At 43.1% G+C, this 26,389-nt stretch overlaps 5 protein-coding genes across 7 annotated transcripts; 3 read left to right on the forward strand and 2 right to left on the reverse strand.

Moving 5' to 3' along the window:
• Nucleotides 1-469: 469 nt before the first annotated feature.
• Nucleotides 470-4,893, forward strand: LOC128748420 (thymic stromal cotransporter homolog). Its single transcript, XM_053847188.1, has 7 exons — nucleotides 470-1,080; nucleotides 1,721-1,891; nucleotides 1,995-2,207; nucleotides 2,273-2,444; nucleotides 2,518-2,601; nucleotides 2,872-3,028; nucleotides 3,109-4,893. Exons 1-7 carry the CDS (start codon nucleotides 604-606, stop codon nucleotides 3,164-3,166), a joined length of 1,332 nt encoding a protein of 443 aa, XP_053703163.1. The 5' UTR covers nucleotides 470-603; the 3' UTR covers nucleotides 3,167-4,893.
• snx30 (sorting nexin family member 30) lies at nucleotides 4,266-14,288 on the reverse strand. Of its 2 annotated transcripts, XM_053847176.1 has the most exons (9): nucleotides 13,788-14,288; nucleotides 11,469-11,687; nucleotides 10,745-10,855; nucleotides 10,512-10,670; nucleotides 8,447-8,636; nucleotides 7,583-7,782; nucleotides 7,362-7,451; nucleotides 7,016-7,168; nucleotides 4,266-6,428 (listed from the first exon to the last, which is right to left on the reverse strand). In XM_053847176.1, exons 1-9 carry the CDS (start codon nucleotides 13,914-13,916, stop codon nucleotides 6,351-6,353), a joined length of 1,329 nt encoding a protein of 442 aa, XP_053703151.1. In that variant the 5' UTR covers nucleotides 13,917-14,288; the 3' UTR covers nucleotides 4,266-6,350. The 2 variants fall into 2 exon arrangements, with proteins under 2 accessions (XP_053703151.1, XP_053703142.1); XM_053847167.1 differs by lacking the exon at nucleotides 13,788-14,288 and having other exon boundaries at nucleotides 11,469-13,451.
• LOC128748423 (SOSS complex subunit C-like) lies at nucleotides 13,889-15,465 on the forward strand. The gene is made up of 4 exons (XM_053847204.1): nucleotides 13,889-14,282; nucleotides 14,650-14,746; nucleotides 14,970-15,057; nucleotides 15,218-15,465. The coding sequence occupies exons 1-4, from the start codon at nucleotides 14,258-14,260 to the stop codon at nucleotides 15,314-15,316; spliced, it is 309 nt and encodes a 102-aa protein (XP_053703179.1). The 5' UTR covers nucleotides 13,889-14,257; the 3' UTR covers nucleotides 15,317-15,465.
• Nucleotides 15,408-18,387, reverse strand: LOC128748401 (uncharacterized). Of its 2 annotated transcripts, XM_053847152.1 has the most exons (7): nucleotides 18,188-18,387; nucleotides 17,661-17,966; nucleotides 16,968-17,436; nucleotides 16,534-16,707; nucleotides 16,200-16,391; nucleotides 15,821-16,136; nucleotides 15,408-15,641 (listed from the first exon to the last, which is right to left on the reverse strand). In XM_053847152.1, exons 2-6 carry the CDS (start codon nucleotides 17,955-17,957, stop codon nucleotides 15,829-15,831), a joined length of 1,440 nt encoding a protein of 479 aa, XP_053703127.1. In that variant the 5' UTR covers nucleotides 17,958-17,966; nucleotides 18,188-18,387; the 3' UTR covers nucleotides 15,408-15,641; nucleotides 15,821-15,828. The 2 variants fall into 2 exon arrangements, with proteins under 2 accessions (XP_053703127.1, XP_053703118.1); XM_053847143.1 differs by lacking the exon at nucleotides 15,408-15,641 and having other exon boundaries at nucleotides 15,657-16,136.
• Nucleotides 18,388-19,004: 617 nt separating this feature from the next.
• Nucleotides 19,005-26,365, forward strand: LOC128752674 (sorting nexin-18-like). Its single transcript, XM_053854128.1, has 4 exons — nucleotides 19,005-20,150; nucleotides 20,335-20,628; nucleotides 21,021-21,403; nucleotides 25,119-26,365. The coding sequence occupies exons 1-4, from the start codon at nucleotides 19,396-19,398 to the stop codon at nucleotides 25,340-25,342; spliced, it is 1,656 nt and encodes a 551-aa protein (XP_053710103.1). The 5' UTR covers nucleotides 19,005-19,395; the 3' UTR covers nucleotides 25,343-26,365.
• The last annotated feature ends 24 nt before the right edge of the window (nucleotides 26,366-26,389 follow it).

A 26,389-nucleotide genomic window follows, 5' to 3' on the forward strand; every position in this document is an offset into this window, starting at 1 on the left:
TGTGTCTGTTTGTGTCCTTCATTTTAAATTTAATGGCATTGTATTGATTATTGTTTGTTGGGTTTTTTTGCCTCTTTTTCCAGCCAAAATAGTAATTTTAGTTTCTTTAAGAAGCAACACTTCACTTAGAATTTAGAATTAGAGACTACGGTGGACCGAGCCAACCAAATAAAGGCAGAAGATGGTTGCTGGAATGTGAATAAATCTGAATAATGGACTCAGGAGGGACTGTATTCCTGGAGCACCACGGTATATTGCTAGTTCTACTGGAATGTGTGCTAGTTTATTTATGAAATCACAATTATTACTGTCAAACGTGGAGTTGTTATCATCACCTTAACGCAATGCAACTAGAAAGCATTCTAAATAACAATAATAATAATCATAAAATGTCTCACCAGTAAAGGTAAGTGTCATAACATTTTCCTCACTTACAGTAAATCGACGCACCTGTTAGGTGTGTGTCCTCGCAATGTGGCTTAGCCAGACACGCTCGCTCACTCACTCACACAGGAGGCGCGTGGAAGGCGGAAGTATTGAATGACTTTACAGAACTAGTCGCTCTCTGTGTACAGCCTGGGCTTGGAGTCCTGGACCGGGGTCATGGTGATTCCGAGCTTGTGCGAGGCCGCCCGGAGCCTCCTCCGGCGCATTTGGCCGGTGATCGTGCTCCACCAGCTGAGCTTCACGCTCTTTCAGACCGCCCTGCAAATGGTGGTAAAGGACCGGTGCGACAACAGCTCGGACCCGGACCGCGGTTCCAGGGAGGACCGGCAACAGAGAGCCATGGCGGACTTCTTCATGATCTACAACCTCATCATCCAGCTGGTTCCAGTGCTCCCCGGCCTGCTGCTGGCGAGGGCGAGCGATCGTGGCTGGAGGCGAGCGCCCATCGTGCTGCCGCTGTGCGGCTACCTGGTGCAAACGCTGGGGCTGCTGCTGGTGGTCGCTGCGCGCCTGCCCCTGCAGGTGATGTTCGGGGCAGCGGCTCTGGTGGGGGCGACGGGGGAGTTCAGCGTTCTGTGGCCCGGCGTCATGACGCTGGCATCGCTCAACTCTTCCGCGAAAGACCGCTCCAAGGTCAGAGGTTATCAAGTTCAATGAGTCTTTTTAACTTCTGTTTCATCGCTGCTCTCACTTTTAGTGTTTTTTTATTATCTTTTTTTAACAAAAGTAATGAGTAGCTATATGTATACTTTTAGAAGTAAGTTAGTTGTAACTTAAATTATGACCTAGGCAACGAATAAAAAAAACAACAACAAAAAAATGTATTAAATAAAAGGGTCAAATAATACTCTTAAGTGTATGTGGCAGTGACTCGTCACATTGTGCTATACATTTGTCTGTATTATTTTTCTTTCACTTTCACTTCTTTTCCCTCTTATCCAAAGGGAAGAATCGTGGCTTAATACGATTAAAACTCTTAAGTTTAAGGGAAGAAGTATACAATTGGAGAGATGTTATATTTATGTATTAAGAAGAATGTGAACAATAATATTTAAGGGCTTGAAATTATTAGTATAAGTTTTGGATCAATTTGGATTAAAAGACGTTATTGACAGCATTTTATTCAAAATGAACTGGCATCATTTAACAATGATGTACACTTGGTGTGGTGGAGTGTGGGTGGAAGGAGGAATCCTGTTTATTTAACAAACAAATGCTCTTCAAGATATAGACGAGAGAATGCTTAAGAAAATACAACTGTTTGTCCTTTCAGGAGCTGATGACAGCTGAGCTGCTGTATGGCCTAGCAGGTCTAGTGGGCAGTCTTGTGTCGGGTCATCTGTTTCTGGTGTACAGCCAAAGTTTGGGTGGCGGGACGGTCCTGCTCATCGTGAGCTGCCTGCTCTTCCTCACAGCCATCGCCCTCTCCGCGGCTCTGCTGCAGGTGAGCCGTTAAAATCATACTCATGCGGATGGTTTAGAAGCAAGAGCACATTTTCAACACTTTCATCTTTCATATTTCACTCTGGCCCTTCCGCTGGTGAAAGGTCCAACGAGCGTCTTCAGAGCCAGAAGAGACCACTGCTCTCATCACCAACGTCTCACCGGATGTTTCTACTGAGACATCCACAGGGAAAAACTTGATCAACGTGGTCCTGCTGATGTCAGCGGGAATCCTGTACAACTCTGCCGTTGGAGGAGCAGTTGAGATGTTGGCCATCTTTGTGTTGAAGGAGCCCCTCAGCTGGGATGCCACGATGGTAGTACTACTCTCAACCTTAATACCCATGAAGGTGTCTTCGTAACTACTTCAGTTCTCCTGCAGGTCGGTTACGGCAACGCGTTTGGTGGCGCCATCTTCATCACCAGCTTCATTGCTGTTGTCATCTTTCGTCGTTGTGCTAGTGACACAACGCTGATTCTCATCGGGATGATCTCCTTTGCTACTGGGATCTACTTCATGTCTTTTGTCACCTCCACCACAATGTTCTTTGTCGGTAAGAGAGGACACGAAACGGCCCAGTTTTTTGAGACTGACATAATGAGAGGAGCATGTTTTTGAACTGGCAGCTCGCTCCATCAACATGCTGGCGCTCATTCCAATGCCGACGATCAGATCCATGCTCTCGCAGCAGGTGCCGGAGTCTTCGCTCAGTGAGTCTCCAACATGAAACTAGTTTGACTGGATTTGTTGTTTTCATTTGTGTGAAATATTCAGACTCACCAAGGTTACAGTGGATCTTTATTGATGCAAATATAGCTATATAAATAACTAATATAATGTTTACTTCTTCTTAAATCAGATAATTCAAAAACATGGAATATATATATAATATATATATAAATATATATGTATTTAGATTAACTTGGTGTTGTCAGTGGTGTTGTCAGTGCATACATATATATGTTCTCTGTGTACGTCAGGCGTCACTTTGACGCTGCTGCAGATCATCCTGAGACTGGCGGGTCTGGCGTACGTCCCGGCCTTCACCAGGATCTATCAGAACACTCTGGACTGGTACCCAGGGTTTGTCTTCATGCTGGCCAGCATGCTGACTGTGCTGGCAATGATCCCTGTCAGGTATTACCTTTCATACATTTCCTTATTACAGTCACATATAGTGAAACTGCCAACTGAAAAACTTCCCCTGTCACCAACAGCATTGTTGGCTGCAGACCAAGTCTGAAGCGACGGCGGCACACAGCTCCTGAAGAATGAGCTTTTTTCACTTCCTCTTTGGTGAACAGAAAATAACGAGTCAGCAATAATGCAACAAACTGTTACAAGAGCACTTTTTGATCATTTATATAACTTAAGTCTGAATCTCTGCATATGTACAGTATCTTATACTTCTTTGACGCTGCGAAACTGAAGCGAACACACTGGCTGATTGTTACTTCCTCGTTTCCTCATTGTGTGCATAACCTTGCACCAATTACTTTTATTGGTTTACTTTTATTAATATTATTTTTTTTTTATATTAAAAAACACCGACCATCAGTTGATGCGAGGGTGAAAGACTCAGGAGTGACTACTGGGACACACTGTCGGGACAAAGGTAGCAGGGTTTTTTTTTCTGTTTAATTCATGTTTAGTGTGTGACTTAACTGAAAGTGAAACAAGTGGAATTTCCTCTCTGTGGGACTAATAAAGGATATGTAATCTATAAAATTTTATATAGATCTAACATAGCAGCATAAACAAAAGAAATCATTTGATTCCCACCAGATGTTTAGTATATTAGGGTAAAATATATATATTTTTTATTTTTATAGTTTGCAATGAAAGTTCCAGCCCAGATGTCTTAAATAAAATATTTTTTTAAAATAAAGTCATGGGACTTGTTTTCATCTCCTGAATAGACATAATACTGCGTTTAATAAAAGCATGTGAAATGACGATCAAAAACCTGGGGCTTTCCTTCAAGCAGGTCCTGATGACTGAGCAGGAATAAAAAGCTCCATTTACCAACTTTCAAGACCTTTCCAGATTGACCTAAATAACATAGGTCATACGTCCCACCCGCTTTTTTTTTTTTAAGTTCTCTCTTTAACACATAACCTTGAATTTCATTTTTATGTATTTTGAGCTCCAGTGGGCCGCATAAAGTTTCTTGGCAGCACTCGGGCCTGAGTTTTACTCGTGGTCTATGGGAAGGAGAAAAGGATCATGTTGTTGATCTACTGGCTGCGCTGCAAACTACCAGATAAGCCATAGTGTCCTGATAGAGTAACCTGACTGCTGGTCCAGTGTAGACCTCTATGAAGACCACGGAGGTCGGGTTCCCTAGATGAAGAAGTTCCCAAGAAGCCTGATGTGTCAAATACATGAATTATGTTTATTATTGGTCCATTATATCACAAAAACATTTGAGGTAAATTGAGATAACTGCTTCCAAATATTTATATACACAAGTTTGTCCTCTGAATATAATTACATGACATTTCCAAATCGACAACGTAAACATTTCACACTGAGGAGGAACAGAAACAAGAATCTGAAAAGAACTTTCTGTGCTTCAAATTAAATTTGACTGTAGACGGGAGGGAGAGAGACCTTTCAAATAACTTGATAATAAAGCCTACAAAAGCGCTGGCAGAAACAACTTTTTTTTTTTTTTTTGCAGACGTCTTATATAGATAATTTATTGCTCTTTTTGGCCACTTAACAGCAAACATTTAATTTAGTTAGAGATTAGTTTCAGCAGGAATCCAGCAAAGGGGCGAAGCTACAGTTAGTGCAACGATAAATCAGCAGGCACAGTTTAACACGGGGCTTCAACACGCCGCCATCTCACAGAAAAATTGTTGATGCTGGGTCAATTTTTGTCTTTCGGGGCTCCTCTGTATATGTATATATACTGTACAAAAATAGACTCGGCTGTACATTTGGTCAAAAGTGGACTATTATTCACCAAAATAATAAATGACTGAAAAGCATGCTACTTTTACCCCACTGTACCGTATGTGCTCATGACAGTCAGTTAGGCGCAATAGACTAACAAATATCAGCAAGTGAATGGATCTATTTCAGTCGTCCTGTGAATTGAGAAAACAGCTCTTCACTTTGGGCCCCACAAATTCAAGTGTTTTTGGCAGTAACATATCCCTTTTTGGTTCCTTCGTACATGACAGAGAAAATTCAGTGGGTGAAAACAAAACAGTGATAAATGAACGTAGCTATTTGAAGGTGGGAAACTGCATCACCGACCAATACAGTTATTGAACTATTCTTTAAGAGAGGTCACAGTTGGTTTTAATTGGACGAACATGATCTGCTGATATCGAACAAAGAGGTGAGCAATCGACTCCTACACTGAATAGTTCCGAACCATTCTTGGTGTTTACAGGAGTTGTGTTACAGAACAAACGACTTTTATTTATTAGCTGCTAAATTTCACAGAGTCAGTCACCTTTGAAATGTTATACATGGTGCTCAAATTTAAACTGCTTTCTTCTGAAACAGTCTTATATTCCACCTTATGTAAACTTTAAAACATATACACACACAGCAAACATAATAAACAAATAGGAAAAAAGCTGCTCTGACGATTAATGCCTTCAAAATGAAACATAAGAAGCATGTAAACATAGTTATGGCGTGTGTGTTTGGATAAGCAGATGTTCTCCAGTAGCATTCTGTGGCGCTGACCTGACCTCTCCAACATTGGATTTCTCAATTTAGGAACTATGTGAAGGTGCAAAGGAGGTGATGAAGTGGGAAAGATTGCAGCGAGGAAGCTGTTTTTTTCCACATTATAACGGGTCGAAAGTTAAAATGTGTCCTAGCGGTGTAGTTAAGTCAGATGGCCAATAGAGGGCGCTTTAAGGCCGTCTCAACCAAAACAGGCAAAAATTGAAAGAGAAAGAAAAAGATTTCAAATTCCAACTCAAGTGGTTTAATTGTCAAGCGCAGTTCATGTGTCTCTCACCTATTTTCAAGTACTGACTTCGAAAAATATATTCTTTACAGTAATTTTTCCTCTTCTGCAGTCGGCTTAAATTTGAACTCGAAGCTGACACACACGGTGACAAAAGCATTTGCTGCAGTCTGAGGGTTTTTGTTCCAACAAAGCATGAAATACAGAGGACCGTCGATGAGCTTGACTCCACTACAGAGAAAACGCAGATGCGTCTCTTAAAGTGGAGGATGAAAAAAAGAAAAAAAAAAGTGGCAGCAAAAGTAGAAAAAGTGACTTCACAAAAAAAAAAACAGAACAAGGTTTTCCACCATGTCCTTGAATGCACCATGTTTTTTTAGCTCTTCTGCTTGGTCGGCTCTCAAAAGTCCTGCAGGTCAACCTGCTGCCTGGTCAATGAAACAAGGTTCTGTATGTGTGTGTGTCTGAGTGTACATCTGTGTTTAAAAAAAAAAAATAGCTGCGAGTCCAGGACACGAGCTTTCAGTTCGTCTCACTAGTTTTGTCCTCCGTCGGTTTGTCCTGCAGCACAGTAATGAGCGATTCCCACGCGGCCTGGCACTGCACAGAGCGGAAACACATCCAGTGGGGTGGGGGATGTTGGGGAGGAGGGGAAGGGTTGATGTAAGGAAAAGAGACAGGTCAGACTGAAATCAATATAAAGAATATAAATATATACTGATCATACAAGTAAAGTCACTATGTATTTCCTCCAATTCCATCCTTATCTCTCTAATATATTTCAAAAGGTTGGCATTACCGTTACTACGGTTACTTCAGCTATAACAGTGTCAGCAAATATCTATTTGAAAAATGGATTTGGAATAGATTTCTTCTTCTATCTCAAAGGTGAGCAGTAGAACATCTCTCCCTACATTAAATGACAGAGGTAAACAATGAGTTCTTGTCCACTCCCATTAGTACTGTCTCGTCCAGTTCCCCCTCAGGCATTAATTTACCCATCGAATACCGTGCTGAGGTGTGGTGAAGAGGAGGAACTAAACACTTGACTTGATTCTCAAGAAACGTTTTGGATAAAAGTGAAATATCATAGCTGAGGGTGCAAAGGTCACAATGGCAAGTCTTATACTGTGACTTCATGATTCACTAGCATTTGATACATCACCAAAATCTCAACCTGCACGTACCTTTTCATAGTAGCTGACATTTTTGTCAGCCATGCCGCTGAGAAGCTGCTTAAAGTCCAGTCTCTTGTTGCTCTGCCAACGATCCCAGTCGGCCTTCAGGTCTGCGTTGAAGCACTCCACCTTGTCCTGGCACTTCTCCACCTCCACCGGTATCTAGTCGGGACAGGCAGAGTGTCTCAGCTTCCGAGCACCACATACCAACACACTGCACTGATATGGAGCATCAATGAGAGGAAGCTTTCAGCCACTTCCTCAGTCCGCAGCCATTAAGCTACTTGAGATGTCCAGTGGAAGAGTAGCGATCTTCATTAACGCTGAAAATGTGTCAAGTAAGCGGAGAACTTACAGGCGTTTTGTCTTCCTGTTTACGGAGCACAGCCGCTTCTAGTCGTCCTTCATACTCCGCCTGGCTCTGATCTCGCTTCCTTAGCACGTTCTGAATCAAACAAGAGATACACTTGTAGTTCTTGGAAGTAGCAGCCATGTTGGACGCAAGTAATAATCGCATCCACTACGAAGAGATGTGGAACATAATATATACCATGACATCACCAAAACCCGCCTCACCTTCATAGACTCCACATAGAGACTGTACTCTCTGAGCACAGGTAGAAAGTCCTGACTCATGCTCTCGCTGAGGTCGTCCAGCGCTCCGCTGCAGGTCGTCATGCAGCTAGCCACACCCTCCAGGGGGCGCTGCAACACCTCCTCGGAGCGTGCCCAGTTGGAGTACACACTTCCATATTCCCGCAGCTCCACGAGGTATTCTAGACAGAGGTGGAGCGTGAGTGACAGTTTGAATGGACCACTTGGTAGACAAAGATCAAAGGAGCCTGGATTAAACATACAAAGTGACAAGCAGATTCACTGACTGCCGATACACACACACAGCTTGTTCTAAAAACCCGGCATACCTGCTCCACTAATTAGCTTTTTCACCTCTCACCTCTCCTGACACAGAGGTCAACAAGCCACATTGCAAATCAGTGAAAAAATAAAAGTCCGTTGTTACCACACACTTCCTGTTGTCTGGATCAGAGAAGTGAGAAGTGACGCCTTTGTCAAACCTCTCTTATCAGCACAAGTTGGAAAAAGCATTTATGTCAATGGGCTAAAGTAGATCAGATGGACTGGGAGGAGAAATACGGCTGCTCAATTTTAAAACCTTTTTTTTTCCACTTAAAGCAAACTACTATTAAATGATCAGTTTATTTACTTTAAAAGATTGTTGTGGTGAAGTGAAGGACTATTTTTGTGCTCACTTCTTTCACCCTGGCAAAGTGTTTACGAGAAAATCCACTATCTGTACAGTATACAGTTCATACAACTATTGCACTCGGTGAGCCACTAAAACAAGGCATTGCTCTCACCACCTTAAACCCAGTTCCCTTGTACCTGTTAGACCTGATATACAGTATTTGGTCACAGTACCTGATTGCTCTCTGAGGATCCTCTGAGCAATGCGGTCGATGGTTCCCAGTTTCTGGCTGAAAGTGTCAAGGTAATCTCCCATGGCGCAGAACTCGGGCGGTCGCGCTCTCAGCCTGTAGCCGCCCGCCACATGTTTGACCGACTCGCCCACTTTGGTCAGCAGAGCCAGACCCTGACGCTTGTTCAGGTCCTGCGTACACAAATGGAACCAAGGAGAACCGACATGAGGACCCACCTTGCAAAGTGCAGTAGTAATTAAACATGGCTGTTAATAATTCAGTCTTTCCTTCCCGCTGAAATAAATAATGTCCTTTGGTTACTCCACTTCACGCAGTATCTGCTTCACCCTGGTATCCGGCTTGTCTGCGTCTTTAAACCCACTTATTTCCCCTGCCAGAACAGGCTCATTAACCTGCAGGGATCAATAAAAACCCTGTCCACTCATCCAGTGACTGATTTTGAAAGTGATAGCAGAGAACAACCGAGATACATCTGCTTCAGCGAAGCACCACTGTAGATGAGAGCTATTGATTTTATATAGAATCTCACAGCAGAACCAGGAGGATTCATGTGACCCGTCCAACACAGGCGTAGAGATACTTGTCTGAGTGGGTGTGAGAGTAATGCGTCTGAGAACACTCCAGATGATGTGTGAGACTCTGCTGTGTCAACTCAAGCGGCACTGAACTGTTACATCTGCATTTCACGCCGACGTGTTTGAAATCGATACCTTTTCAACCATTTGTACTCAACATTTTACATCTTTCTGCTACAGCTGGTGCGAGAACATGCTTGCCATGTAAATCCACATAGTGTGTCATTCCACCTCACTAATGTAGGCAGGAAATTGTGTCGTATTCTACCGTATTTGTTTTCATTAAATAATATTCCACAAGAGGAAAATAGGAATTCTTAAAAAAAAAAAAGAAACAAAAAAACCCTAAATTGTTATCTGCAATCTAAATATTACTAATCCTAAACCCTGCGACTTGTTTTCACCCAAACTGTGATTTTGACATTACTGCTCTAATGTTTGATGTTACTTTGCTGCCATGACAAGCGAAATTTCCCTGATGTGGAAAGAAAAATAGCTTAGTTATTGTAGAATCCATCTATTTGCATTTCTTACACCTACATAATTCGTGTCACATATATTCCAAAAGCAATGTGCTCAATCGGACAGTTGGTGACAGTAGCGTTAGGGAGCTCCATCAACCCACGTCGCTTATCTTCAAAACGTTAGGTGAAAGTTGAATTGCAATGGAAGTTGCAATATTTCAGAGATTCAAGTGAATGTTAAGTATTTTTGAGGTTTGACATCCTTTGAAAAGGTATAAGATGACTTTCTAATACTTTCTAACATATAGTAAGGGTTCACATTTCATCCATGCCTTAAGAATGAGCATAGGGGTCAGTGATGTTTACTCAACATCAACGTTCATTTATACAGCACATTTCCACAGCAGGGTGCTGACCTAAGTGCTGTACGGCAACATTAAAAACAAGAATTTAGCTTGTGTCTTTGGCCATAAGTCCTTTCTCCTTTTTCCATAAGTCATCTCTGAAAAGATGTAGCTGTGTTGAGCTAGTTCACACAAGATTCTCTGGATTCCGTCTTTCATTTGGTCCTTGTAACTAACATGTTACTAACATCATTAACCAACGTATCTGTAACTGAACCCTTACAATCTTTGTGTCGCTTATACTTTGCTCTTGACAAATGAATATGAGGTTTTATCTCATACATTATCTCAGTTTGTAAATAATTCTTTTTTTATTTGGTCAATAACACACATAAATGGAAATCTGGCCAGTAGATTTTGTCTCTCAAGTTAAATATAATCTATTAAAATATAGTCCAAAATGACCTAAGGCATGCAACAGCACAAAATGGATAAAAAGGAATTGCCAGCAATATCAACATTACATACATCAAAGCAACATAGTCACTGGAATTCAATTAACGTTTGACACTATTTTGTGATCGCAACTGCTTCAGCTGTTTAAAACTAAAAAGTGTTTTAACAAATTTGATCAGTTCAAATGGACTTGCTGTCTTTCTTACCTTGGCTGACAGGAAAGCATGAAGATGAGGGTTGAAGGACAGGACAGGGTGGTCTGCAACTCTCTTCAGGAACTTATCCAGAGCCTTCATCCGTGTTTCAACAAAATCTTCTGAGAAACGGTCCACGACTCCTTTCATGACAAACTTCTCTGGCAGCGGCTGGAGTGACATCACAGCAAGTTCAGTGCCAGGGGAATGATGTGCTACAACCTGCAGCTGCTGGGGTCACCCACCGGAACCAGATGGGTCGGCTGACTGTCTTCCAACTTGATCCTAAGCCAGTCAAAGTCCTGGTAGCGCCGTCGCACACAATACTCCGGGAGGTCAAACTCGACCCGAGTCGTCTGTGGAAAGAACGACCAGAATGATGGTTTGATAGTTTAAAGTCCTAGGTATCTTAGTATTTTAACCAACCGGTCAACTGAAAAAAAAGTCCCAAAACGTCCACTCATTTCGAGCCATTTTCAAACTGCGCCACACGCCATGTTTGTTCGTCTTATCTATATTCACTGTAGAGTGATGGCTAATAAACTGGCACATACTCATGAGGGATGACTAATAATGACCAGTAAATAAATATCAATTCTTGAAATTCATTACACTTGGGACACACAATAACTTAATCATTTAAGAAGATACTAATGCACTTGACAGTACACATGTACTCCTCATGGTTTCAAAGGTGCGTTTGAACACACACTGACCGAACAAACACACACTCACAATTAACACTCTCTGTTCATACAGAGCTGCAGTGTTTGTATAAGCCCTTTCACAAACAGCAGCTGTCACTACAGCACCACAGTGACAACCTTCCCAGTCTGATCTTTCATCATGGATTTGTCCTTAGTTTGTGAGTCGTTATTCCCTTTCACTTTTTTATGCGTCTTTAAACCAAGAGACATGTGACTTCAACACGCATTCCTGCTGATGAGGCCGCAGCACTGCAGCACTGACCTTTGTCGAAACTCTGTAGGTGATGTAGGTCTCCATGGTGGACACGTGCTTCTTCGGGTCATCCACCGTGACAAACAGGTCACGCGTCTCTGTGGAGTCATAAGGGTCCCTGGGAATGTCGGCCTCCAAGTCGTCGTCCAGCTGCAGCCTGTTGAACAGCGAGGACACGGAGGACGGACTGGACGTCTCCACCGGCGTGCCGTTGGCCAATCCGGCTTCCTGAGTGGACAAATATGGCACTGTGGTGAGGAGACAATCAGCTCTAACAAAGGACAGATGCTGATGTTTTTGTCGGTGAATGAGGCTGTTGTTGTGGTTACGGCTGGTTGGTAATCCAGAATCAACTCGCACAACATTGCTATTCATTTACACATAACTAAATGATGGACGAGCGAAAAGAAAAAGGGACAATTTGGGACAGCATTTTGAGGAGTCATGAGAAGGTTGAGATAGACTCCAACACACCATAAACCCAGCATTGCCAGAAATAAGCAGCAGAAAAAGAATTGAGGCTTTTTTGTGACATTTTATTACATGTTATAAACATATAACTTCTAGATGAAGCAAAGCAAAAAAAAACTAAGGACTTTTTGCTATTGTGAGACATGATGCCAAGTTTAAATCTCAACATCAAATCAGTCATTTTAATATGACTGTGAAGAAATAAATGCAACTAATATACCTGTACCTGCGATCACTGTGTTGCAACACTTTCGAAATATCCCTGAGTCACTTCCCATGAAAGGATTAGAATCCTCACGCTAACCACACGCTTGCTTTCTCCACTTTTTTTTTTCTTTGGCACACAAGCACACACTTAGACCACAGCCACTGGAGTTGTTCTATTTTAAAACTGCAGTGTCTAAAACATCGACCATGTGAAATCTCTTTCACGATTCCCAAAGCTTTTGTTTGGATTTATTTAGCATTTTGTACTTCCTGAGCAATAATAAGCCTTTTGCAAGCCAGAGTCACAAAATAATCTCCTTCATCTGCCTCCCTGTCTCTTCCCAGTCTTACATTTTTAGAATTTTTCATGGTTTTAATCCACCATATATTAAAATTCCACAATGACAGTTTCTGTTACACTATAGATGAGGCAAAAAACACACACACCTATTCATATTTACTCAACTGAATGTCGAGAACCTGCATTCTTTCATAACTTGGTTCCACTTCAGACACTTTTCATGCAAATCAATGAACAATTGAAAAATAATATATACTGCTTATTCAAGAATGAGACCTGTGATTTAATGTATTCTGGTCCATAAGATGAATGTCTTTATGCCGAATCTTAATGGTGACTCAAACTAAGGCTGCTATATAATTTCCAAAATGCAAACACAGAGAGCCCCTGTACAACTGCAAGATGTAATTACAAGTTATAGAAATGTGTTGACATATGAGAGTAAACTGAGGAGCTCCAGTCTCCTCAGCTGTGTTCTGGTACATGTGCAGAGAAACTGGAAACGTATCTCTTCTCAATACTTTTCAGGAGTTTCAAGTGGCTAGCAAAGTTTTCTTTCACCGTACCGTATCATTTTTAGGTCAAAGCAGCAATAAACGGTGCTGTCAAACCAAGATTCAGAGCACATCATCGTGACATGATAAACACTGAGTCAGGGACGGTCAGGAGATCCACCATAATGGTTGACAAAATAACCTTTGACACGTAATCATTGACAGATTTTCTCCTCAAAATGAGGCGATTTAGCTCACGACGGTAACATCACATGGGCAGTGAGTGTTGTCCATGAAAACACACAAGTTTGTGTATGTTTTAAAGAATGTTTTAAAACACATATGCAATATTATCCATTTTATTTCAAAACGAAGGAAACGAAATGATGACTTTCAGTTGGAAATGATTAGCAGGTCACCAAGTTAACTGTTGAATTATTAAGTTATTGTTATTATTCCAAAAGTATAGACTAGAAATGTAAAATGTAGCATTGAACTGTATGTTATTCGTCTTTGTCGGTCCACATAATTATTAGTGAAAGGGTGGAATGCTCTACCTTGTCCAGGTCAGGTCCAGTTCTGTCTGATCAAAAGGTAGTTTGCAGTTTTTTAACAAATGCTTACGGTCACTATGTTTTCATTTTGTAAGACTGGACTAATTGATTACATTTGATCAGATTTGTCTCGCTATGTGATTTGATGTGCGGGATCCACACGATCTTTGGACATTCCCTCTTTTGAGAATGAACTACCAACATGTGTGTGGCTCAAAAATAGTGAATAACAGAAGAAGTGTGGTTAGGACCTCCTGTTCACCAGACTGTACAAGTGTAAACCCCGAGAGATGCAGACTACCTGGTCCCCGTCAGCGGTGACATCCGGCCCCGGGGAGAGTGACTCCTCAGTGGCGGACAGCGGATGAACCATCTCCGCTATAGGCTTCTGCCCCGAGCTGGCCAGGCCTCTCGGACCGCCGACACTCATCCTGCGGGACGCGCGAAGCCCGGTCCGGGTATCTAAGGCGACGACGGTCCAGTTTTCTGCAACTATAACGCTAACTAAATGGGAGAGGGAGATTTTTTTTCCCCCTTAGGAGACGTTACACCCGCTACTTGGTCGTAACTGTCAGCTGACACCAACTGCGCAGCTGCGGAGGTCCAGCTATAGAACCCGGAAGTAAACATATTGGTCACGTGACGACGGCCGACGAATGAGTTCACAGTCGAAAGCGGCGCGGATATCACTAATCGAACCCCAACAACGACCCCGTGAGATAATTTCTAGCCACGAGTTCGACTCTGTTACCCTTTTAAACACACATCCACATGGCGGCAAACCCCCCTGGACCAGGTGACCTTCGGAATTTTGTCCAAACATCATTTATTTCTGTTGAAAATCAGTCGGTTTTGTTGTTCAACAAAGGAGGCGTCTGCCTGTTTCACCTTTGTAACAAAGCCAAAGCTGCACACTGGGAATTCAGCAAATATTACTGCGTTTGTCTTTTTAATTGTAATTGCTTCGGCTTATTAGTATTATTATTATTATAAATGTATTGAATTTTATACCTAAAATTGTCAAATATTTGTGATCCTGTCATGATTGCAGATTGTTATCGTGCTTTGTTTTTCATTAAATTCCTTTGCTGTCATCAACATCAATTAACATGAACTCTAAGGACATTTGCATTCATCATCCTCCAACCTTCCTTGATACCAAGGTTTGCAGAATAAGGCCCGGGTGGCCATCCTGGCAGAGCTGGAGAAGGAGAGGCGGCGACTCATGCAGAATCATTCCATGAACACACCGGGAGCCAGGTAGAGATCCACCTGGATTCCATCGAGTACAAATGAGGTTGCTTTATTCCGACACAAATGCTTTTTGGCCTTGAGGACAAACACATTTAAAAAGTACAAATGTTTGTATTCACGGATTAGGAATGATGGGATTGTAGTCTTCTGCTGCACAAAGGTCCTGACTTCTGCTATCCTGAGGTCTGTGACATAAATGCATTGTACATTTTTATCACTTCATGTGCAGCATTCCACTGTGCAGACCCATGCTGAAGGAGACCAGAGAAAACACGGAGCAGCAGCACATCCTTGTACAGCAGAAAGCTGCTCTACAGGCAAGATAATATACAGAATTTGTCAATTAACCAACAACATGAAGCTTGTATATCATGTGTATAATCCTGTTTTTGTGGTTATACTGAAGAGAAATGGCTTTTGTGTTCAGTATCGGATGGCTCCTACTTGTGGATTGCTGACTGCTTACTTTTTCCACAGCATGCACATGCACACTCATCGGGCTACTTCATCACACAAGACTCCTCATTTGGGAACCTCATCCTTCCAGTTCTTCCTCGCTTAGAGCCAGAGTCTTGACTGTTTACTGTACAGTTAAACAAATGTGAAGATTTGTATTGATCCATTGGTTGCAGCCATTGGTACCGCTGTGTTTTGTTACTTTGTTGACACTTTATTTGTGCTTTATTTCCCATTGCAGTATTGTTTTTCTTTAATAAACGCAGTAAAACAGCATTAAAGTCATGCCTTCCAACCCAGCCATCACTCCAACAACCCTCAGCAACTGCGCCACCGGAGGGCGCTACACAGTCCTCTAAAAGAACTCGAGACTCCTTCCAGGGTGCAGAAGTACGTCTACATACACTGTACGATGAATCTGATATGAAGACTCTTTGAAAACCATCTGAGACTCTCCAGGATGATTTATTGCAAAAGAAATATAAGTTACATCAAACAATGCACAAGCACTATTGGACCACGTTTGACGTTTTCGCTCCGTAGAGACATGTCCAACATGGCACATAAAAATAATATTAAATAAATAAAAACTTAAAAATGTAATATAACAAAAAGAGAGCTTACATTATCTGTCACTTAGATACGATTGGCAGCAATTCTCCTTTTGCCTTCATTATCTTGATTTTGGCCAAAATATTGTCATCCATCGCCTGCCGGCACCGATGAGCGTAGTGGGCAAGAGTCTCTTCCTTCTCGTTCCATGGTGTGATAGAGTGGAACACATCTGGGGCAGCCAAACTAAGTTCAGCAATGGCCGCCGTGCGAGAGATTGTGTTACGATCCACACCCACGCGGTCAAAGGCCACCTTCATGGAGACGCTCCGGCGAAACTCCTGCAGGGCTGCCATGTAGCGGGCGATGACCCCTGACACATTTTTCACTACAGACAAATGAATGTGTTACTTAAACAATGATGATTCTGTATTCTGCAGCACAAACTCACTCCTGACTCTCGTGTTCTCTCCATCTCTGCTCCTCTTGCTCTTTAGGACTCGGAGGTGCTCCAGTGAGAGGTGCTCTGCCTCTTCATAGGAATCAAATAGTGCTGGCTGCTCAAAAACTGCCACATCCTCAAAGGGAGTCGTGTGTGAACTGCCAGGTTCCATTTGGCTGGAGCAATGAGGCTGCTTCTTCTCTGGAAGATAAACAGTATGCAAAACAGTGGGCTTCGGTTCTGATAAAAGTCGTGTTTCAAATGAAACTCAAAAGTTAGACAACAAAGAAGACTGTTGCCGGTGTGGATTGAAATGCTGTGTATTTCATGGGAAAGACAGCACCTGCATGAAGTTTGTCCTGGAAGAAGTCACAGATGAGTTCTGCCTTCTTGGTGAGTTCCTGCTGCAGCAGCGCTTTATCCTGCTTCAGACTAGAAATCATCTCTGTCATCTGTTGGTTGCGACAGCGTTCAGCATTCAGCAGTGTCCGGAGCTTGTCCACCTCTCCTCGTTCCCCTGATGACAAAACCATTAGAACACATGGAATAATTCATTTTTAGTTTGACCAATGAGATAAAAGAGCTACAGTACCGCTGGAAGCATGGGAGCTAACATTAGGTTCTTTTAACAGGGGGATGTTTACACTATGTTCAGAATCACAAGTTCAAACAGTGGGTTCATTTTATATGACAATACAACCGTGTAATATAAAGGGGGCTGGTCTTGTGTGCTTTAGTGTGATCAATGGCTTAACTCAAGTTTGCTGAATTCTGTACCTGAGGTCCTCTCAGCCATTTTCGTAGGGGAGTTGCAGGTCACAAACTGATCTGTGTTTCCGGAGGGACAGTTCGCTCCAACCCGCTGCTTTACCTCTGATTCCACTTGCTCCTCCTGCCATTGATCAGCTTGCTGTGTCTGAGAGTGGCAGTGTGTACGTGACTTTGTTAGTGGGATGTCAGAGCAGACGTCTTCTCCAAAACTGTGTGTGTTTGCATCTGCCTCAGCGCTGCAAACCGTGTTTGTTTCAGCATCATAATCCTCAACTGGGTTTGCTTCCTGCTTAACCCTCTTCTCCAAACAGGCCGTCACTCTTGGCATTGCAGTTCTCTTCCTGGTTATTTGTAGGTCATCCTCTTCGTCTGTAGCTGATGAATCACACCTTGTTATGTCAAAGAGCGGGCTGTTGAACTCCTCTGCCTCTGAAGCGGGTTCACTAGAGAGGTCAAACGACAACCTTACTGGGCCCTACAGTGAATGGAGAGAAGACACCTCAGCAACATACACCCACACCACAAGAAAGTGATCGACATAAAGATCTAGGTACATAGATAGGCAAATTGATAGATCAAACAATTTGTTTTCAGATGTATTTTGGGAACAAATAGGGTCATTATTTGGGCTTTCAGAAATGATACTGGAACCCAGCAGAGAGCTGCAGAGAGTATATTTGAATTTATTTTAAAACATACCTTACTAGACTGATGACCTCTGACCATTCCCTCCTGGGTATGGACAGTATTCACTGTGTTCGCATGCATGTTTTCTTGTCCATCGAGTGGCCAATGATAGGCATGGCCAGCACCACAGCCCCACACAGCGACTGGATGGTTGTTGCCCCTCAGCCGGTTCGTGGTCAGTGCTTTGTCATAAGAGCCGCGAGTGTGATGCTGCAGACTGGGGATGAGGTTGCAAATGGTGCCATGGCTGTGAGCCCAGCGGACCAGCTGACATAAACTCTCAGAAGAGGTGTGGACGGAGTTGGGCATGGTGGTTCCCTGCAAACAATAGAAGAAGAAAAAACATTTATACTTGTCATTTTTATTGCTCCCACAATAAAAAACAGATGATTACATACTATATCTGAAGAGCTATTTAAATATGACTGCAGAAATCTTAAGACCTTAAATAGCAATAACACAACAACACAAAACCACAACATCTCGACAAGGTTCACCATAAGCAAAACCGCTGTAGCAGAAAGCAGCTCTACATTTACCTCGCATAGCAACAATGAAGACTAGACGCCGCCCGGCCGGTTCAGATGTCCATCTGAGTGTATCTGCTATCAAAACACGTCTTATGCGGGCGATCGTGTGAGCCGATCATTGTACGAAACTCAATGGCACGAAAGTATTTAATATCAACGCTGTGTTTTATCATTGTTTTTTAAAATCAATTAATTCTTCACCAGTTAAATTGGGGTCCACAACACAAACGGGAATATTGTAGCGCCGCTGGTGGTCAGGAGGATAGACTGCCGTATTTGACTGTGTAATGCTGACCTCTGCTGGGCTGAACAAGAACGTGCTTATTAAAAGGAAAATAACACACCCAATTGGTCACTTCTGACATTGTAATACACATGCTAACTTCCTCCACAATCTGTGTCAGAAGGTGAACTCAATAAAGGGGGACAACATCCTGAGGGTCCAGTTTGAAAACTAGTGTTTAACTCCTTAAAGTCAAAAATATATTTCATTGAGTGTGCTCCGAGCCAGCCTACTGGAGTGGAACACAATGTTTATTGTTTGCAAAGGTTAAATATAAAGGACTGAAATGAACTGCCATTTAAATCATCTTCTTTCACATTTTTGTTTTTAATGTATTTAACTGCCGAGCGACAGTTCCATCTCAATGATGCTGATACTTGGGCAGATGTTGATTCTGAAGCGGTTCTTTGTGTTGTGTTTCATGTCTGATCTCCACCGGGTTGTTATCGCAGTGGCTGCACGTCACACAGCGCCGCTCGTCGAGACAGGACTGAACTTGCACTGACTCCACCCTCCTTCACTTATTACGTGTTGCGACTGGAGTTTGACTTTAAAGCATCTCGACCAGCGGACAGAAAAGTGGCACTTCCAACAGCTTGCGCAACAACTGTCATTTAACACTGGAGCGTATCTGCAACGGTTCGTGTATTTTTGAGGCGGAGTTTCCCATCGTTTTTCGGCGAAAGGAAGTTTTACGTGGACATAAATGACATCTGGAGCCAAGCGTGAAGAGACGGGATGTGAACTGGTCTTCTTTTCTGTGCAGTATTTGCCGTTGCACAACGGAGGTGGGCTGTTTCAATTGTCATCCAGGCTTGGCAGAGATCTTAGATCTATGTGAGAAAGTTTCTGCTGCTGCGGTGTGTCGAGAAACGGACTTTAAACAACCAGAGATACAAGTAAAAAATATATATATATACCATTTGCGAGGAAAATGTCGTTGAAAGCCAGGGTGCTGTATGACTTCCACTCTGAAAACCCAGGAGAAATCTCCATTTCAGAGAACGAGCTGGTGACTCTGTTCAGTGAGGAGGAGCTGGAAGGCTGGCTGGAGGGGGAGAACAGCAAGGGGGAGGCTGGCCTCTTCCCTGCCTCCTATGTGGAGATCATCAGGAACCACATCACCTCCAACAACAACAACGGCATCTCCACACCAAAACTGGTGGTGAACCCCTCACACATGTCATACACCTCCCCTGACTCCAGAGGGGTAGTAGCTGTTGGGAGTGTTGGCAGCGCTGGGGGGAGCTTCCACACTAGTCAAGGCAGTGATGACGACTGGGATGATGAGTGGGATGAAAACTCGCCCGCCACAGATGCTCCTCAGGGTTATGGCTCCACACCCCCTTTGTACAGCGCGACCACATCCCTGCCGGGAAGGCGAGGGGTCGCTCAACAGCAGCATCAAGCCAAGAGCTCAGCCACGGTGGGGAGGAACCTGAACCGGTTCTCCACCTTCGTCAAATCTGGCGGTGAAGCCTTCCTGCTCGGCGAGGCCTCAGCCTTCGTGAAGGATGGAGATCGGATATGCGTGGTGATGGGAAAGCATGGCCCCGAGTGGCAGGAGGACCCTTACCCCTTCTCCTGCACCATCGATGATCCAACAAAGCAAACCAAGTTCAAAGGAATGAAGAGCTACATGTCGTACGGTTTGACCCCAACGCACACCAATGTTCAAGTCAACCGCAGGTAAAATTGGGTTGAGTTTTTGTGACTTTAATACTTATAGAATACACACTCAGGAGACAATCCGCTCCTAAAGAAAGGCTTGGCATTGGTGCCAAAGGTGTCCTTAAGGTGTCCTCAAGTGACGTTGGAACAAGACAAACAGAAACGCACATGAAAAAACCATTCTACTCCTCTCCCTCCTCAGATACAAACACTTTGACTGGCTCTACGCTCGTCTGGTGGAGCGCTTTCCCGTCATCTCAGTGCCGCATCTGCCTGAGAAACAAGCCACTGGGCGCTTCGAGGAGGACTTCATCACAAAGCGGAGGAAAGGCCTGATTTGGTGGATGAACCACATGACCAGTCACCCTGTACTGGCACGGTGCGACGTCTTCCAGCACTTCCTGACGTGCGGCGCAGACGAGAAGGCCTGGAAACAGGGGAAGAGGAAGGCGGAGCGAGATGAGCTGGTCGGAGCAAATTTCTTCCTCACTATCAGGTAAAAGTAGCTTAGACATTTCCAAAAAATATTTGAGCTATTGGTCAAGGTCTTTTTCTGCCGTGCCTGTGTCCTGGGTTCAATGATACGGTAGCTAAAAAGAAGATTTTAGTATAAGCGTGATGCAGTAAAGAAGAAGTATTAGAAGAACTAGAGTTGTAAAACTTGCAGTCATATCTTTTAAGGTCATTATTTTTGATACAAAGTTCAACTCAAACTCATCGACATCCAAGAACCAAGTGAGAGGAACATTGATCACACCACATTTGTCCTAACGCAGTGTTTCCCGTCACATCAGGAACTTAAATGGGAACCTGAGGTTGTAACTGTCTGTTTCAAGTTAAAGCATCCAACTGACCATTTTTAAAATGATCCCAAATCTTCTCTGACAGCACCCCAGCAGTTCCACTGGACCTCCAGGAGGTGGAGAGCAAGATCGAGGGCTTTAAAACGTTCACCAAACGTATGGACGAGAACATCGTCGTTGTCAACACCACCATAAATGAATTTGCCCGCAAGCAGATCACGGGCTTCAAAAAGGAGTACCAAAAAGTGGGACAGTCCTTCAAACTCCTGGCTCAGTCCTTCGAGCTGGACCAGCAAGTGTACTCCACGGGTCTGAACAAGGCTATCGCCTACACCGGAGAATCGTATGAGGCCATCGGGGATTATTTTGCTGAGCAGCCGCGACAAGACTTGGACCCCATTTCTGACCTGCTCGACCTCTACAGAGGACACCTCGCCAACTACCCTGACATCATCCATGTGCAGAAAGGTAGGACTGGGTGTGGTGCCTTATGTAATACAAAGAGTCTTTAAGATGCTGGTTGGAGTTGAAATGCTGTTTGAAAGGTGATAGCCTAAAAATGGTGGCAGTATTTATTGCTTCTGCTGTGCTTCTTCTCTATACATTACTGTATCTTACTACTTGACTCTCATCATGGCCACTGCCCAACTGTAGGTTCAGTTCACTGAGAAGCTTTATGTTCTCCTGTCTCCATGTTCCTGAGTCAGAATAAAGAATCTGCTGCCTGCACTGTAAACTGAATTAAAGACAGTGCAAACGCTGTTAAATACCGATAGATTATGTGGAAAACCTCTAGCATGTGTGCTTGAGTTGTACCAGACGCAGGACGGAGCATTCTTCTCTTGACAGGAAGGTCGGGGGTCAAAGAGGTTGAGCTATGTTCATCTAAAAAAGAAAACCCGAGCTGCTTCATTCTGTTCTAGTGAAAACACTCAGAAACTCGTCTGAATCATCCCCCCGATCCTTTGTGCCTCAAACATTCAGCATCTGTTTTCATTTTGAGGAATTGCAACGTCAATGTAGGTCAAAAGCAGAAAACTAGTGCAGCTCTGCTACAATGGGACTCGGAGGAAACTATTAGTCTGAGTTTAATGAGTCCAAAACGCTCGCACAGACACAGTCGTTCTGAAGGAATTGTTAAAGGTTGTTAGCGTGTTAGCAGCCTGAAGGTTGGGAGGAGGGAGTAGGTCCTGGCACACAAACTCCTGACGTTTGCCAAACTAGACTTGCTGTTTCTATAGTGGCCGGAGCTCCGTTCTCTAGATACAATCACTGCTCCCGACTATGGAAACACGGTCTGAATCCCAATAGTCCCCGTGTCCAGCAGGTCCACATTTTTCATCAGGAAAGAGTGAACCACCATTCACTCCTTACATGAGTGAACTTTCCCCCTTGTAGTGAAGTAACTTGCTTTATTGTCATGATGCAGAGATTTAAAAGCAACTCAACTCTTGCTGGAGTCCAAAGCCCAAAGTAGGTCGTGCGATTCCCACGCTGATTCATGTTGACTTTAAATAGTCGAGTAAGCAGGGCCACTGTACCAAATAATGTAATTGAACTTTTCTTGCTAATTCATGACAACACTCAGGCAAGTCAGTGTAAAATCTATGGTTAATCGTGAGTGTGAAAATCACTTATCACTGATATGTTTTTATGACTGTATTAACTGTAGGTCGTAACATTGTGGGCCATGGTACAGTACATTATATCACTTGAGACTCTTCGTCGATGGAAGTCTTATGATGATAGGTTAAAGTTCTACAGTCTACCAGAGGTTCTTGCGCTTAACTTGAGTGCCAGAGGAGGGTACCAAGTATCGTAGAGACGGTGAAACTTGTTGACATGCTCCTGGAAAGGAATACATATATATATATGTGTGTGTAACATGTGGTTATTAAAGACTGACATTGTTTGAAAATCATGAAATAAATATGAAAATCTGTTTAGATTTAAATAAGGGTTTAAGATTTAAAATGTGTCTCGAACAATGCTGAGGTAAATGTAAAACTACTGACAACTACGCTATTCATCATCTTATCACTTCCTTTTCATCTGACTAATTTAAAGGCTGCTTTTCATTTCAACGTTTAGTGTTGCCCTAACAAATGTTCAGCCTGAGAGCAGTCAGGAGCGTTTCAGATGGGGTTTGTGAGTGTCTGCTGAGTAACATCCATGAGGTCATCGTCAAATGGTCTCAAAATAAAGGTTTTAGTCACCATTTCCTGCAATGTTTGTTCAGACTCAGTGAGATATAGACAAAGAAGTCTTGTGCAAGGAATGTGGACGACTGTGGAACTCGGTGTCTCGGCACAATTCCGTCTGACTTGTACGTGTCGGATCCAGAAGCTACATCTGATTCCAGTCAGGAGAGATTCCTGGGCCTCTTGTCCTGTTTTGCCGTGGGTCAACAGGGATTCAAAATGGAGCAGGATTAGTTTTCCCCCCTCCTCCTCTTTTCTTTTCCCACTTTTTCTGGCTGTACAGCATGTAGAGCAGAAGAAGAGGGAAGAAGGGAGGGGTGAGTGTGTGGGTGAGTGCGAGTGGGAGATGGTAGTTTCCCACCAGGCAACAGTAAAGAGTTCAGATTACAGCTCTGCAATTGCCTTGACAGCGTGGAGAGCAAAGTCCAAGTTCATTCAATTAATGTCGCAGTGCATGTAAACCGTGTGTTTTTGTGTGTTTACTGCCAGCAAATACTCAGAACCCCTCCATCATGCACGTCAACTTCCTTCTTTCTTCGTATTCACCAGTCATGTCTGCTCAAACTGACTTCCTTCCTCAAACTCTGGGCTCTGGACAAGACTCGACTTGATGCTCAAGGAACGAGCAAAACAAGCAACAAACTGGGCAAAATTCCAGGTCACAATGTTGTGTCGTCACTTTGTAAAGGTTTTGCGACTCTTTGTTATCCAGTCATAAGGTCTAAGTAAATATCTCGAGTGTTGACTCTGAATGTGTCAACCTCAAATGTCAGTTGACTGACTGAGTCACCAGTTTGGTGAAGGAAGAATACCTGAGGCATGAGAGAAGGCCAGGAGATAAGATCTGAATTACTCAAGAGATAAAGGGGGTCCCATCGGGAGGGCCTCGAGGAGAGGAAGAGGTGCTATCCAATGTCTGTGAGGGATTATTGTAGCACTCTGCCGGGCTGATGTGTTGGTGTGGGTCTATAGGGGATGTGCTGGGAATGACACACCTGATGTTGATGATGCGTGGCTGTATTGTCCAGCGTACTTTTTGATGTATAAAAAAGTATGAAAATGTTTCATGCATTCAACTGTATCCTCACCAAAGTACCTCTGCCTTGGTCTCTGAAGGGTAATAGTGTGTTGGAAGTGGAAAGCTGGGAGTCACAGCCAAGTTCAGTGTTCCAGTTTTTGATTGTGATGTCTCCGACCTGTGGCTATAAAGCGACCTTATATATTTATTTGTGCTCCGTTTGCCTCTTGAAGACCTGTAGGATAAAATTCGTAGAATGCGTTTCTTTCAACCTATTACAGTGGTTCTAAACTTCTTCATCCTGTTTATGTTTGGGGAAGACATCTTGGTTTGTGACCTTCCAAGTGGGGGAGTCTTCCTTCTTGGAAAGTCTAACACACATCCTGTTTTTTTTTGTCTTATTAGCAATGAGGAGAGGCACCATCATGAGCAGACAAGTGTTAAACAGAAGAGAATAAGAAGCAGATCCACAGCCATAAAAATGTGTTGGCTGGTACAAGGCTATAAATTGAAGTCACAAGATCACAGGCTTCACAACGTCCTTTGCCATAGTTGAGTTGTGTGCAAGTTCCAGGTCCATTAAAGTTGTCTCTAAAGCAAACAATAAGGATTGAGGCTGAACTGCGTCAACATATTTATTTACTTACAAACAAGTTGTTAACATGTACTCATTTCAAGCTAATGCTACATCAGCTAAACGTGTGAATGCTCAGACCTTAGCTGCTTTTTAGCCACAGATTTCTGGCTGTCACTGACACGGAATATATCTGTTTATATCAATCTGTTATATATTAAATAACTTAAATCATTGAATGAATTAATCCCCACAACTTGTAATAATGCTTTATTTCTACCAGCTACATTCAACAAACCGCTAACAAAGGGATATAGCTGGATGTACGGACAGACAGACAGACAGACTGGTCTCCCATAACCGCTAACTCCAACCACTCTCTGTCCTCAGGCGCGCTGACCAAAGTCAAAGACTGCCCACAGCAGGAAGGTGACCTGCATGACCGCTGCAACATCATCTCCTGCGCCACACTGGCAGAAATCCAGCACTTCCACCGCACCCGCGTACGAGACTTCCGCTCGCAGATGCAGCACCACCTCCGCCAGCAAATCAGCTTCTTCCAGAAGATCACAGCGAAGTTGGAGGACGCGCTCCAAAGATACGATGAACAGTGAGGAGGAGACGACCAGGACGGCAGGATGGATGAGCGCTGGGGAAGACATTACCGTGTTGAGATTGAACCTCTGGTGAAAGGCACAGTTTTCTTGGGTTCAGTGAACAGCTCTGATGAATGTTAGTGCCAGAGATTCTGCTGACTCACCAGGCACATCTCAGCTCAGCAGGGCTGCAACTGATTTTAGAAACATCTGCTCTCAATAGCTCCAGTCCAACAATCGTGTTTTTCAAGGCACTTGGTTGATAGTCCCTGAACACGTTACTGGCCTAAAATCCCAGCATTTGAATGAACTCACATCTTGTGTCGTGACTTGGACAGCATTGATTTGGCTTGTCCTACTTGAACCAGCTCAGTATTGTTTATTTGCAGCAGCAAGACGGTTTCTTCAACTCTTTGAGTCTCACTGCACTTTGAAATTTGATCCCTTTGTGACGTCATGTTTTTTTATGTGTTCCACTTCACCACTTCTTATCCTTCTTCCTGTACCATTTACAATCTGAAGTTCATCTTGTTTTCCTCAGTCATCTGGGCTCCTCTTTTGTCTGTATGTCGTAGGAACGTTGTGAGCCAGAAAACTATTGGAATTGGTGCAATTTAAGTTTGTTATATGACATTGAAAATTCACCAATCATTGCTATAACAAAGTAATACAGTCTAGTTGTATGAGGTCATTGATAACCAAAATAATCACCTGTCACTGAAATCAACTCTGTATTCTTGCTGTTCATGCAACACGACTGTTAAACATGATGTAACACGACAGAGCAGATAAATAAATGTTTATTCTTCAAGTGTTTTTAAAGACACAAATATTCATGAGTAAAAACTGTTTTAAAGAGAATTGCTGATGACATTTGAAGCAACGCTTGTTTTTGCTGGCATTTCTTGGCAAAATTCATGTGAAAAAGTTGAACATATTTCAAGAACATTTTTATAATGGGACAAGAAACAGGTGGTTACATTTTGGTGGTGTTCCAGATTGCCATCTGTGTTTACATGGACCACTCTAATTGAAATAAATGCTTCATGTAAACATGTCTTTTGG

The sequence above is a fragment of the Synchiropus splendidus genome, chromosome 1 (assembly GCF_027744825.2).
Source record: "Synchiropus splendidus isolate RoL2022-P1 chromosome 1, RoL_Sspl_1.0, whole genome shotgun sequence".
In the NCBI taxonomy this organism is placed as follows: Eukaryota; Metazoa; Chordata; class Actinopteri; order Syngnathiformes; family Callionymidae; genus Synchiropus; species Synchiropus splendidus.